Genomic DNA, 15,458 nt, shown 5'->3' with positions numbered 1-15,458 from the left:
CATCACGTTATTAATTCAAATGTAAATTTGTTTATGCTAACAAACACAGATTTTCATACTTTATCTTGTGTGTGATTGTAGCAACAAATAAATTAATGAATTTAATAATCTTTCTAACCAATTCGCAATTGGTTAGAAAGGTACAATATCCCGAAAAATAGTTACAGTTCCCGTGAGAAGTTCCCTTATAAAATAAATAAGACAATGTTAACTCTGGTCCCTTTATATTGTTACACCCCTAACGAGCGTGTGCTAAACTTTTACGACCAAATATCTGGTTACTCCCGGTTTTGTGTGCAATTTACATCTATCTATATTGATTTTCATTTTGTTTCCACGTTCTCGTCGGAAATTTAACTCGAAAGTTTGCCTTACAATTCAGGACGTGTCAATACTCCACTAGGCGTGTGATTCCCGCCCTAGAATACAGCTGTTAGGCAACAACATAAAGACTTAAAGAGGATACAAGCAGGCGGTCATAAAATGAGCGTCCATTCTTTATAATTTAAATATATCTGATTTGATAACTAGTTGGAAAGTAGGCCAGGATCCCTATCTGTAGATTGCACTAGCGTCCGCCCCAACATCCTCAAAGAGATCACTTAAGCCTCCCTCTCAATGTAACAGAAGTATGATTGGTAGAAGGATAACATTAGGGCCATTAGTATGATTGTAAATATTTGTTATGAATACGCGTTTTTGCGCCAAATACATTAAAAATTAGCATAAACCCCGTACGATGTAATCTCGACACTCGTGACGTAATGATTAACATTAGGGTTTTCCTGTAGCTGTGTTCACACTCGCGTGAACCGTGCGGTGCACAATGGTAGATCACACACCAAGCTACTAAAGCGAAGCATACCAGACGAGGCGTACGTAACTATAGTGAGATAATATCATCTCACTATAATTAGTGTTAGTCTCACTTAGTTTTTGTAGCTTTCTGATAAAAGTACTATCTAGTACTTTTATCAGAAAGCTACAAACGACTGCCATTGTAATTGGCAACAACTACTTACATAATCTATTAATTTAAACTAAAAACTATCTAAGTGCCTTAAAAAAACATTCTAAATATTTATAAATTAATAATATCTCAAATTCAAAATTCTTGATTCAATTCAGGATGATATACATCACTTATTGACGTCAAAAATTACTTAAACTAAGTCTACTGCCGGCTTCCAAAGCGCAGATGAAGAAGAAGCGGCGCAACAAACATCACCGCAGCCTTTTCTCCAAGGACGTCAATTAACAAATATAGGTCTTATACATATATTTAAAAAAATATATATTTTTTTAATTTTATCTAAAGAAGGCAAGGTGCCCATCACACAGGCAGTTAAATATATTAAAAACATTAAATCTATAGGTATCCTAAATCTACAGCTCAACCTAAATCATTTGGACAGCCGCTTTAAGAAAAAGCGCATAAAGACTATATATATTGCCATCGCGGACTTGTTATAATATATAAGTGGTTAGACTGCTATTTCGCTCCTGGTGGCTTGTTTTTTTCCGACTATAAATAACATTTCAAGTGAGCGAGCAAAGCCACGGTCTACAGCTAGTTTGGTACATAAACAAACTCGACCAATTTGAACTGCGTGTGAGCAGCAACCGTAAAATAGTGGACTATGTATGCAACATGTGTCTCGAGTAGCGGCAGATGTGTTGCCATTGTAATTGATGATACGATTTGGAATATACGCTGTGTCAAAATAAAAATATTGTTTTTATTTAGTTTCACCTGTTGTTTGTGTGTCTGTAATCAAATCTTTTATTTATCACCTAAATTAGATAGTCTTACAAAGTTTAAATTTTCCACGTCGCTTCAGTTTCCACGACAAGTCGATTGCATTATTATGATAACTAGGGAACCCTTAAAGGTTTACTGCACTGCCCTAAACGGTTTACGCGCTTGGCCGGTTCTTATTTATAGAAATAAGATTTCCCTAACGAATATAAAAGCTCGTGTCAAAAATTTCATTTTTTGCTAGATTCGTTTTCCTAATGTAAAAATAAGAATGTAAATATTAGACGAGGAAAACCAATAGATTTTATATTAACAATAGAATAAACAAAACCACTGTGGGCTGGGAACGCTAACCCAGAGGAAATATACGAGACTGCGATCATGTTTATTTATTACTCACGAAATATTGACTTCCAGTGACACATGTACCTACCTATATAGGTAGGTGGATATATATCCATAGTACCATATATACTTCTATACTAATCCCAACTAATATTATAAATGCGAAAGTAAGTTTGTTTGTTCTCTTCACCGGCGGCTCGACCAGGCTTTGTTCGGATAAAACTATATAAATTATACACAATCCTTCCCCAGGGATCACTCTATATATTGGAGAAAGAAAACCAATTAAAACACGTCTAGTAGTTCGAGTTTATTGCGTTCATACAGACAGGCGCAACAGAGGGATTAACCAATACACAAAATGATTTGTATCATAAAAATACAGACAGCTGAGTAAAAACATACTATTGTTGCTATACCTACCAGTCTAGACCTGTAGTCTAGACAGTTAGACACGGTCTATACTTAACTGAGGATAATCCTTTCCAGCCAACACACTGCTCTAGCTCCATTTATCTACAGATATATAATACAGTAGACGTCTTTTTCGCTTGGGCAGACCCGAGAGCCGTAAAACTTAAAACACCTCGATTAACTTTACCTTTAGCTGTATAGATTAAGATTTCATGCCCAATATTGAGCTCCTTTGATAGACTTTTACAATCTTTACTTTACGGCATCTAACAAGAGTACGAGTAGCTAAGTGTTATCTACTACTTGCGGCCCGGCTTCGCTCAGGTAAAAACATAATAAATTATATAACAAAACCTTCCTCAGGAATCACACTATCTATTGCTGAAAACCGCATGAAAATCCGTGCTATTTTTTAATTTATCGCAAACAGACAGACCCGGCAGAGGACTTTGTGTTATAATAAGTAAGAATCTTATTCCTCATAACTGAGGGTCGTGGTCATTACGTGCAATGAAACACACATAACAACTTTCTTGACTTTATTAATGGAGTGGTTTGCCATTGCCTTCTCCATTTCACACACAAGTTAATAAGAATCAACCAGTGTAAACCTGCACACTGGTTGTTTTCACTCACGATGTTTTCCTTCATCGGAAGCAAGTGGTGGTCTATGAAAACTACTATACATGAGTCAGATTGGTATACAAACTCATGTGGTATGAGTAGGTATCGAACCTGGGACCTTTCGATCCACAGGCGGGCGTCTTAACTATTACATCACCACCACCGCACACCCATGTAAGGATATTTCAATTCAAAATACATTTTTTTTCCTATAAGAATACATGTGTCGGCGATGTAAGTTAATATAAGGTCATAGTAAGGTTTGTCACAGTTTATCACTATTCGACTGTACATTAACATAAAAATCAATACTCACATAACATCAGACTTCCAACGACACGCTCTTGGTCAGATACTTCCGTAATCTTCTTTTACATCTTAAATATAGCTAACAAGAGATTTTGCAACGAAATCCCGAAACTAATCCCTCTCCGGACAAATAATAATGAGAACCAACTGCTCCAGCAGTTCTGATTGGACGAGTAAAATGGCCCAGTTCAGTTTAGTAACTTGTTTTTTTACTACTGAGCAAGCAATCAGGCATGCGGCCACCTGATGGGAAGAAGTCACCAGTCCGTGGACATCTGCAACACCAGACACGCGTCGCTGGCTCTGAATAAATAATTTCACGCCCTTTTTGAATAAGAGCAGAGAGTTCCTTCCAAAACGCGCAAAAGCGTCCCCTTAAAAGCGCACTATACGCGACTCTGCTCCCGAGACACAATAAACTCGAACTAACCACTAAACTCTTTCTACTGAACTATATTTTATTAATCTCACTTTCGTAGTGCCGCCCGGCCCGAACATGATCTATCCTGAAAGTTGTCACACAAAATGTCTTTTTCCGAAGCAAAGAAAACTGGTGCTGTGAACAAACCAAATAATCTAGCCCAGTATTATCTACCAATGTGAACTAGACAAAGTACATTATTAGCCAAATCTCCGTCGATAAAAGTATAATCCTTCAGTAAATAGATTTAAAGGAGTTTGAAGAGGAGCTGGTGGGATTATCCCTGGGCCTGATTGGAAGACTCATTGAGATGACATAATTTAACTTGATTGACTAATTAATTGTGGCATGTCAACGTCATTTTGTATAAAGTAGGTACATAAACTTGTTAATTCTGTCTTCATACATGTCAAAACTTAGTATTTTCGCTATAATTTTAATGTTTTGGGAAGATATTGTTTTCATAACAATGAAAACTGCATCAAAATCCGCTGCGTCAGCGGCGTGGTAAAGACAGAGGCGGGGGGCGACTTGATTTTTTACTATATGTAGCTATGATGGCGGATTTTTTAGTATATAGTGTGATATACTCGATCTGGGGACAAACATTTGAAAAAGAGAGTTTTTATTAAAGGGCCTATCAAGTTTTACATCATAATATTAGTATAATTTGCAAATAATTTAGAAGGTATCTACCATATTGTATTAAGTTTATATAATACACTGACGATGCGACTATCGATTCAGTCGGTATTTATAGCCATAAGGTCCATACCACACACACGACTGGACAGAAGTAGTCCTATTTTTGTGTCTACTGGGAAATTTTCGTATGCTTCCCGCCCTAGAATTCTTCACACTATCCTCCCGTGGATGACATACGAAGTGAGGAGAATTCATAATATAATCTCGATACGAAAGTAGGAGGCGAAAGGAGTACTAATTACTCTTGTAACCTCCTATGACGTCAGCATGAAATATACTTTTGATATTATGTTCGGTCCTTTATCATTCGAAGGTATGATATGAGTAGGTATATATGAAGATTGACGTGAAAAACCCTAATTTTTTTTATTTTGAAAAGAAGATTATTGTAATGTAGTTATGTGATCTGTGCAGATGTAGTGATAGGGTTGTTTAGCAAGTATCTGGGGCGCTCAGGGCTGCCAGCACCTGACACGACCCGACACCATTTGATACCAGGTCTAGGTCATGTGTTACGGTAACTTAGGTTTTGGACTGGTGACCCTTTTTCGGACACATTTGAAGAAAAAGCTGCGGTGAAGTTTGTTGCGCCGATTCTTTGCCTGCAATTAGGGGAATAAATCAATATAGATATAATAAAACAGTAGAAAAATATTTCCTGTACATTGAATAAATTTACATAAAAATAAAATTAGGCGATAGACTCACAGCAACAGAGAAAGAATTTGAAAAAAAAATCTGTTTGTCTGTTTGTACACGCTAATCGGACGGATTTGAATTAAACTTTTTTTGTTTTATAGCTATTAAGCCTGGGCAACATATAGGGTATAATTTATTTTGAAAACTGGAACACCTGATGAAAAATGATGGTACAGCTAAACTATAAGAAATATTGAAATGACGCCTTAACAATAGTTATTCAGTCAGATGAGCATTTTCTGTTGAGATATAAAAATCGAAGATCTGGAACACCTGATGTAGACCTATGATGGTACAGCTAAACTATAGGAAACATAGAAATGACGCTCTAATAAAAGTTGTTCAGTTTGAGGAGCATTTTCTTTTGAGGTGTAAAAATCGAAGATCTTGAACACCTGAAGAAGAGTCATAATATTATTAAAAAGTATACTTTCTATAGTGTAGCTGAATTAAAATTCAGCTACACTATAGAAAATATACTTTTTCAGTCTGATTAGAATATTCTGTATGTATAGATAATCATTACATATATCCAATAATTATGACTCCTTACCAAAAATTGTTCGGCCACGCGAACGAAGTCGCAGGCATCAGCTCGTAATAAATAAAATTTACCTCAATAAATAATTTGAATATGACAAGGAATAAGTGAACGCCTGAGCGCGTCGGCTTTCTCTATATTGTTGTTTTTTACAAATTAATTAAGTTTAGTATAGTATTGATCTATAAGGAACAGTCCTTTTTTGAGCAGTCGTGTGTGTAATTTGCTCGAGTAGACTAGTGGTAGAACCAGAAAAAACTAATGACTTGATGCAGCGTGCCCTGCGTGTATTGTTTGTTCCTGCATTTTTTGCTAAACAACGATTTGTCGTGGCCTCTATGTCGGAAAAACTTTGGTGGATAATCACTATAATTAGTTAGATATTAGCTAATAAAGCTGAAGAGTTTGAATGCGCTATTCTGTAGAAAAGTCGTTTTTGGTGTGAGGTTCCGCCCTAAAATAGGATCACCACATTACACTATTCTCTCGTAGAGGTCATACAAAGCGACTGGGACATAAGACCCAAGCAGCTGATAGACAACAATAGCATTCCAAAGGAGGGTTGACGACAGAAAGGCTGCCGCCTAATTAAGTTTATATAATTTTTCAAACGAACCCTGGATTTCTGGAGAACGACGCAGAAAACCAATTCAGGACAGCATGTGGTAACTTAAAGATACAACTACGTACCCTATTAGGTATAATGAAAAGCTACTTTGGAAGTTTCGATTGAATGGGCACATTCGCAGGGCACATTATAACGAAAAGTTGTAAGGAGTTTGAAGGGCTGTCGATAGCAATCTATAGATTACAACCCTAATTCCACAACTTCTGATGGCTTAAGATTTTACCATAATCTTCCAATTGTTTGGACAGAAAGCTGATTAATTCTTTGGTAAGTAGGTAATTTATTTTCGTAATAATTTATCTTCTTTTTATAGTCTTACTAGTAGCCCACCCCGGCTTCACTCGGATGAGACCATATTAAATTGTACACCTAGGTACACCATATTCATATTCATTTATTTCAAAAACAATACAGCATTGTGTGAAAATAAAACAACAAAAAGAAACAGATATATTACACATTAAAACAAATAAAATCAATAATTTAAAATAATGATAATAATTATGATATACAATAATAAATTTATATCAAACTAGCTGATGCCGGCGACTTCGTTCGCGTGGCCGAACAATTATTGATAAGGAGTTAAAATTATTAGAGGAATGTAATTGTACAAACAAATGTAGCAATACATATACACACAGAAGATGCTAATCTGACTGAATAAGTGTTTTCTATAGTTTAGCTGAACTATTCTGTCTCTTCTTCAGGTGTTCCAGATCTTCGATTTTATACATCAACAGGAAATGCTCATCAGGCTGAACAACTTTTGTTAAGACGTCATTTCATTATTTCCTATAGTTTAGCTGTAGCATCTTTGTTCTCCATCAGCAGTTCCAGTTTTCAAAAAAAAATTTATACCCTATTTGTTGCCCAAGCTTAATAGCTATATAATAAAATAAAAAAAACATTCAAATCCGTCCAGTAGTTCCGAAGATTAGCGTGTACAAACAGACATACAGACAAACAGATTTTTTTTTACATTGTTACTGTGACTATCGCCTAATTTTGTTTTTATGTAAAATATTAAATGTACAGAAAATGTTTTTTCTATTGTTTTATTATATGTATATTGATAATCTTCTAAGGAATAATAACATTATTCCAATAAGTAAGTACCTACCTAAACTTTTAACTAACACCTCCTCTTGAATCACTCCATCAATTTAAAACCCGCATCAAATTAAGTTGCAAAATTGACTACATGCCGACTGATTTAGAAATATTTGCTGAATAACTTGATAATTTGAACTCGCAAAAATTAAGACGAAAAGTTTGTACGAATACTTCGCTGTAGCCGTTCAAATGACACCTACTTACCTGTTAATAAACTCGTTGAAAAACCTAATTTTGTGATTAAAACTTATATTTGTAATGATAACAATGAAAACAGCGTAGGATATTCTGAAAAGTAATAAGTAGGTACAATGTTCCCCTAACCCCGATACTGCCTCTTAATCATAACCCCATGTGCCTACAAACCAGGTTACGGGAAGTGTTCTTGATTGATGCTACCACGAGGATTTAGTTTCATAAAATGATAGGTATAACCTATGTAACGTCCACAGACCACTCATTCTGCTGAAAACATAGGAAGGATTTACAGGTTGACATACCTACTTACCTGGGACTAAGATGGCGTCGCTATACCTACTTTTAAATAAATTCAACTAGAAAATTACTTTTAAAAATGACTTTATTATGTTTGCAGTTTTTGTATCTTATTAAATCCAGAAGCATATATCTGTATTAAGTACATACAAGTCATCGAAAGTATACTTCAATGGCATGTACTTTCTAGTTTTAGCCTAAAATACTCTATAGTAGTAGGTATGTATGTACCTACCAATGTAAATGTAAGAACCGCCGTTACAAAAATCGTCAAGTGTGATGATGTGAGTAATAACAGTTGCCACAACCTATTTTTGCGTCGAGGGTAATAAAAAAAGAAAACAACAAAAGATATAAGTTCCGAAGTAATACACAAACGTTATACGACAATAGACTTTTATTAAACTGCATAGATTTAAATATGTCGGTAGAAAAACATATGGGATATTAAATATATGTGGAGACGGGCGGCCCGCAGACGCCACGCGTGCCTACGCAACATGAATATGGAAATAGAGGACTTTGTTACGCAAATCTCATGCAAATAACAATGGAAAACCGTTTACAAATTACTGTACAAAATTCAGGGTAAAAACCCGCCGTTGAACAAAAAAAACGAACAATTTATAGCGGGGAACGCAAAACAACCTCTCTTCGAATGCCGCAGCGTGATTTAACCGCCCAATAACGTAAAAAATCCATATATTAAAATTAACTTACCGTAAAAATCACTCCCTATTTCAGAAGCAAACAGCCGAAGATTTCGTAAAAAGAGTCCAATAGATGAGTAATAACAATACACGCGACGAGAATAAAACAATAAAAGCAGCGAGACGTCCGACCGCGGCGACGTCCGCCGTACGACTGACGAGCCGCATGTTTACGTCGCTCGCGCATGCTCACAACTACCCGCTTTTGTGAAAATACTGCATTCGATTTAGTTTCTATTGTGGACTGTAATTTGTTTGTATTAAGAGACATTATGGTGTGCTGACTGTGCAGTATTGCATTATAAGAGTGAATTCAGTGGCCATTGAGTATACGCCATGGAATGGATACGCGAGTTTGCCGTCAGATGGCCTGACCTGTCGGATACGATTAATCGTAAAATTATTTTATGGTTGTTCGTAGTTACAGCGTTGATGGATGAAAACAAAAATAAAATTAACATGACTAATTACCATATCGCGTAGAAAATTACTTTCAACATAAATATTAATAGAAATAATAAACCATTTCTAACGAATTACTCTAATCGTATAAATATCCAACCTGTACGAACTGGAAAACCGACAGAGTATATGTGATACACTGACACTGCAAACATCCTATTAACCCAAGTAAGGCGAAAGTTTAGACGATTAAAAACATGTTTTAACAGGCTTGATAAGAAAGATGGTTTATTGATGATTTAATTTTAGATTCCACCCCTTTAGAAAAGCCCTTCGTCCCAAATACGGCTGCTCGGTCAGTGGACCGCAGGTACTAGCTCTAAACCCAATAATATTGTTTTTCGACTAAAATAACTTCACGCCTGCCCCAAAGGCTGAGAAAATTTCATTTTGCTTTTGCCTTCACTTTTGGTTGCCCTCCTATAGCGTCGTTTGTACATTGCATAACTTGCTTTGATATAAAAAGATAGATATGATAAAAAATAACGGCTCAGCCGTAAGTCTACTGCCGACTTCCAAAGCGCAGGTGAAGAAGAAGCGCCGCAACATACTTCACCGCAGCCTTTTCTAAAAGGACGTCAATTAAATGGTGCGGAATAGGAAAGAGTAGACGATTCCAGTATCGGACGCCAAGATCTCCTTCGTTCCTCGAGCCAGCACAATAAGGCACCGTCATGACAATATGACATTCTGCAAAAGAGACATTATGAGGACAAGACATTTAGCGTCTGAGCAAAGTGAACAAAACACCAAACAATGAAAAGAACATACAATTTTAAGATACGATACAATAGAGCGCCCACGTTTAAACCCGAATTATTGGAACCGTACGCGTACGTGTATCGTCCATTGATTTTTAGTGTGTGTAACTTAAAGGCTTTACGTTGAAACCCTGTAATATGCTCTTTATTCCCTTGCGATAAGCTTCATCGCCGAGTGTATGTTTGAACAGTTGAAGAAATTATAGACATTTCGTGGCTGTTAGGGTTTTATTTGTTTACCAAACGATTCCGCAGTTTTTGACGTCGTAGAAATGTTCTCAAATTTAATGCGCAGTAGATACGCTATGTAGAATTAGTTGGTACCTCATATATACATAGTTCATTGGTTTTATAATATCAGCTTTTATAAATTGAACAACTTATCAGAAATAAATTGTAAATTTCATAGTTTACCAATTTATTCGATGTTGAAGCTACATAGTCTTAAATCCACCAATAAACCCGTCGTACATCTAAAAGCATTCGAATTTCGCCACACGGAACCCAGAAGACCTACCACGAAACATACAAACGAAGCACGATACTAACGTCCATGCGGTCTCTTCTTCTCTTATCATGTACGCATCGCGTAAAAAAAAAACGCGTGGACGCAATAACGTGCTACGTGTTTTAATTTTCATTATATATCCAGCCCCCCAGAAAACAGTCCACCCCGCAAATAATAATAATAAATAATAATAATAAATAAATGTTTATTTCGGACGTAATCCATATATTGTTAGTAATTTACAAAGTAACTTAAAACTAGTGTTAGTAACAGAAAACAGTACTTATCCAAAAATATCACACATAAGACACAAAACAGTACGTCCTACCAGCTAGGATCCCACCCCCTGGTCACCGGTATTTGTACATCCACCGTGGTGTGAAGACGAATCCAGTGAGACAGTAATGGGGAGTCCCATCGGTCGGTTAGGACACGGATAATATTATTTGAGCTGGAACGTAATCGCATTAAAAGAGCCGCACATCGCTTTCTAATAATTGCATAGAAGCAATCAGTATTGGCGTCGGCAAACATTTTAGACGCGCTGCAAAAACGCGGCAGCCCAAACAATATTCTGAACGCGTCATTGTATTGAACGCGCAAAGCGTTGTATGCGCGCTGCGTATAGTCCGCCCACAGACTGCACGTGTAGAAGGACTGACAGTAAGCTTTAAAAAGTGTCACCTTAACATCCTTGCTACAACGCGCGAATCTGCGGGCTAACATATTACAGCGCACAGCCATCGCTCTGCGCTCGCGCTCAATATCCAAGTTATCACTTAACGTATCGGTTATCCAATGGCCCAGATACTTAAACTTATCCACTTTGTTCAATTCTGTGCCACACACCCGTACTGGCGTAGTGGTATAAGTTTTAGCCCCAGACTTGAAAATTAAAAATTCACTTTTGCGGGCATTATATCTGAGCCCATGAGATTCCGCATACGTCTCGCAGATGTTTATCAGCCTCTGCAGTGCACCGATCGAAGGGCTCAACAGCACCATATCGTCGGCGTATCCAATGTTGTTAATACACACCCCGTCTATGTGACAACCTATGTTGGTGCTGTTGAGCTCCCCAATCAGTCGGTTCATATACAGGTTGAACAGCTTCGGTGAGCTCATTCCCCCCTGCCTCACCCCGCATTCCAACCTATATACGTCCGAGTGCACGCCAGCCCACCTCACACTATTCCTCTGGTTACTATACCAATATTTAAATATTGATATAACATCCCGAGGCAGCGTAGTGTCGTTAGCCATCTTTTCCCAGAGTACATCATATGCGATGGAATCAAACGCTTTTGAGTAGTCCAGGAAACAGGCAAAAACTGGTGTCTTCCTCTTTGTATAAAACTGCACAGTTTGCTTGAGACATAGGATCGCGTTTTCGGTAGACAGGCCAGGTCTAAAGCCAAATTGGTTATCGTGCAAGTCAATATGCGCTCCCAAATGTTTGTCAAGCAGACTGTCCAGTACTTTGGCTATTACAGTGGCGAGTGAGATAGGCCTATAGTTCGTCAGATCTGAAGCATCACCAGTTCTATTTTTCAATATAGGTACGACAACTGTATACATTAAATCGGCGGGCAGGTGACAATGTCTAATACATAAATTAAACAATAAGGCCAGAACCCTGGGAAGGTGCACTCCTGCGTGCTTCAGGTGCTCAATGCTGAGGCCGTCATGTCCAGGAGACTTGCCTCTGTCCATTTTATCAATAATAATGGATATCTCCTTCGCAGAAAAACGCACAATCTGACCTGTCTCATGACTACACTCAGCATCTTGCACCCTCGTCACTGGTTCGAGATGTGGCTGAACCTGAAAGTGTCGCTGAATAACATTTGCGATATCACGTGGGTCCGTTACACCCGCCACGCTCACAGGGAGACTCGGTGTAGGGTTGAGTCTGTTAGTGTTTTTCCAGAATTTCCCAAACTGTTTTTTACTATGATTTTGAGCAATTATATTAAGTTTTATCTGTTTTTCATTATCTTGACAGTACTTTAGTTTAGACCTGAATGATTTTCTTGATTCACACATTTTTGAATAAATATAACCTGTGCCAGGTTTACCATAAGTTAACCAAGTTTTATACCAATACCGAGCCTCCCTATGAGCGCCACTGACAGACGATATTGTTGTACAATTCGTCAATTAATAATTTATGATTTCGATCAGGACACAATTTATCAGCACATTCCATAAATTCGGACGGAAAATGAATTTCTTTAAGCTTGGAATGACAAAATTCATGATATTTATCTATCTGACACGTATCCCTTTCCCCCCAACGTACTGTATTCTGCGGAGTATTTGATAACAATATTTTAGGCTTGATAGCATTAATATTACACTCAATTGACATTGGGATGTGATCAGACCAATACACACCATGGACTACTGACACATTCAATACGGTTGCACGGGCCGCAGCAGTCACTACGCAGTGGTCTAGCCACCTCAAACACCCATACACGTCACTAACAAAAGTATAGGTATCGCTTGGTAATAAGTCCATGTCAATGCACGACCAATACTGTTCAGTACAAAAATTCAATAGTTCTAAGGAAAATTGCTCACCGGGATGTGCGTTGAAGTCGCCCAGAATGAACACTGTTTCCACATCATTACTTTCAACAATAGCGTAGATTTCACTCATGCACTCCGTAAACTCAACTAAATTTTCTTTGCAATCGGTTGGCATGTACACTGTTATAACCAAAAACGAACGCTCACCCTGTGTTATTTTAATAGCCGCGAGACGCACACTTCTGCATGTTAGCACTGATACACACGGGAATACCGCTTTCCGCCACAACAACGCAACTCCCCCATACGGTCGACCTCTCAGCACTCCAGCGGATGTGTCCACGGCAGAATTGCCTGTAAACGCGAAGTTGTCGTCTATGCTGCCCAGAAACTGGATATCATGCGGTAGTAGCCACGTCTCTTGAAGCGCAACTATGTCGGCCTTCTGACACAAGGATCTCACACAATCCACTGATCGCACTACGTTTTTGCAGTTAAAACTAATCATTTTAGTTGTTGTTGTAACTGACATTATTTATGTGTATTTTTACTCGATAATCCGGGTAAGCCTCCGTTTGTTCCACCAAAGTCGATAAAACGTCGGAATGCAATTCCCTCTGGCCAAAAATCATTTTTCAAAAACAAATCAATATTTTGTTTGGGAACGAATACTTTATAGGCATCATAATCCTTCAATACTTTCATATTCACTTTTACTAGCGTAACAGGAATGTTTACTTTTTTATGTACATAGTTAGCAATGTCACTCACTGTCGTTGCCTTCGAAACGTTGTAAATATAAATAGCAACCTTAGTAGCGGCGGCCTTAAAGTTGGTGCTATCGCCAACCACTGCACTTCCTCTTTTTGCTGCAAATCGATTACGCTTTCTGTTTTGCACCGGTATCCACTTCCCCTCTTCTGACGTCGACTCACCCTCCGGTAGAAGTTCTGACGATGTCAGTGTTTTTATTTCGCATAGATCGGTCTGGTTCGGGCCGGCAGTGTGTCGCGGCGGAGCAGGCTCGGGCGATAAGCAGACGTCATGAGTCATCAATGCATCGCAAGTATCACGGTCCGCTACCGGTTTGTCAGCTGATCCGGCGTCGACATCGCTCTTAGATACGTTCATAGTTTGCGTTGGTGTAAGTGATTCTACACTACCTTCAATTATTGGGCGGTACCTGCAGACATTTTTTGACGAAAGATGATGATTTATTGATATGTCTTGTTCAATATGTGCTGGAGGCAATCCCATGGGGCCACTATCATATTCAAAACTGTCCACTAAGCACGCCCCTCGCTTATAGTTTACTTTACTTTGAAAGTTGTTAACAATGGAAGCTTTTTTCAAATTCTCAATCTCCAATTTTAGCTCCTCCAATTGCCTTTTGGAGACACACTCCTCTTTTAAATAGTCTATATCATAGCGCATCTTTAAGTTGTCTTTTAATAACCGAGTTACATCGACATGGTCAAATGTCACTGGTGGCAATTTGTGCAACTCTCTGGCGACAAAAACGGGTATTTCTTCAGGACGTAATTCTTTGAGAACACAAATAATGTCGTCGATATCTCTAAGAGCTTTTCCCTGCCTCTTTCTTATCTTTTTTCTTTTTGCCGTTGATATGGACTCAAATAATAGATCCTTAGCAAGCTTTATATCATTTTCCGAAAAACCGGTAACACATAGACGACCAAGACTTTCTTCGTCCATCACTTCAATTTTATTTGATATAAAAGCTAACACTTCGTTTATCACAATGTTACACGACGAACACTTTAACAATTTCGACATTGTCACAAAAATAATGCACGCAAAGCACGCACTCACACAACGCGCGCACCGCGCAGACTGATAAAGCGTGATAAAAAGCAAAAGATAAAGCGTGATACTGTATGTATGTATATGTACATTATATCTCGATGTTGTAGGTACACTAAATACTGCAAAAACCATCGTCCAATGTTCGCACAAAACGAATGGGGGGTTTTTGTCGACTGTAAAGTGGAACTACGCCCCGTAATCATGTAGGTTTACCGCGCGAATGTTGTTGTTCCTATTAGGGTAGCCATGGAACGTAATGTATGAGCACCTTTGTCCTCAGTTTATCTAACGGACCCTTCCGGATCGATGTTAAAGTTTTACATCGAACATGCCCGCAATTGTCGGTTAATGCACAACTGTGTTATCAGAGTTCAGCATGGGTAAAGTTGAAAAAGAACGGGTATTACTAGGTATATGCTGCACGTTCCCAATACAGTAAAAAAATAGCAGATGATATCTAAGTTATTACTAAAGTTCAGCTGCTTTTGCTTGATCTAGCAGCTAGATAGATAAAAAAATATTCACTCTAGTAACACACGTTATACAAAAATTATAATAAAATAAATTTAAAACTAAACATGTGTATGTGCCACAGTAGC

At 37.9% G+C, this 15,458-nt stretch overlaps 2 protein-coding genes across 4 annotated transcripts in view; both read right to left on the bottom strand.

The window, feature by feature from the left end:
- LOC128679988 (uncharacterized) overlaps positions 1-8,938 on the bottom strand; it is a 118,767-nt gene extending 109,829 nt beyond the window's left edge. For 2 of the 3 annotated variants that reach the window (XM_053762571.1, XM_053762573.1), the window contains exon 1: positions 8,777-8,936. The gene's annotated coding sequence lies outside the window, so the exon portion shown is untranslated. Of the gene's footprint in view, positions 1-8,776 lie in introns of all 3 variants that reach the window. The other variant, XR_008405797.1, reaches the window with a different exon arrangement.
- Positions 8,939-12,631: 3,693 nt separating this feature from the next.
- LOC128679811 (uncharacterized) lies at positions 12,632-14,886 on the bottom strand (the record flags this gene model as incomplete). The annotated part of the gene is made up of 1 exon (XM_053762268.2): positions 12,632-14,886. A coding segment is annotated over exon 1 (933 nt), but the record flags the coding sequence as incomplete, so codon positions are not given.
- Between the last annotated feature and the right edge of the window lie 572 nt (positions 14,887-15,458).

The sequence above is a fragment of the Plodia interpunctella genome, chromosome 22 (genome assembly GCF_027563975.2).
Source record: "Plodia interpunctella isolate USDA-ARS_2022_Savannah chromosome 22, ilPloInte3.2, whole genome shotgun sequence".
Classification (NCBI taxonomy): Eukaryota; Metazoa; Arthropoda; class Insecta; order Lepidoptera; family Pyralidae; genus Plodia; species Plodia interpunctella.
Note: the sequence above shows the minus strand (reverse complement) of the source record. Positions and strands in the feature narration are given on the sequence as shown.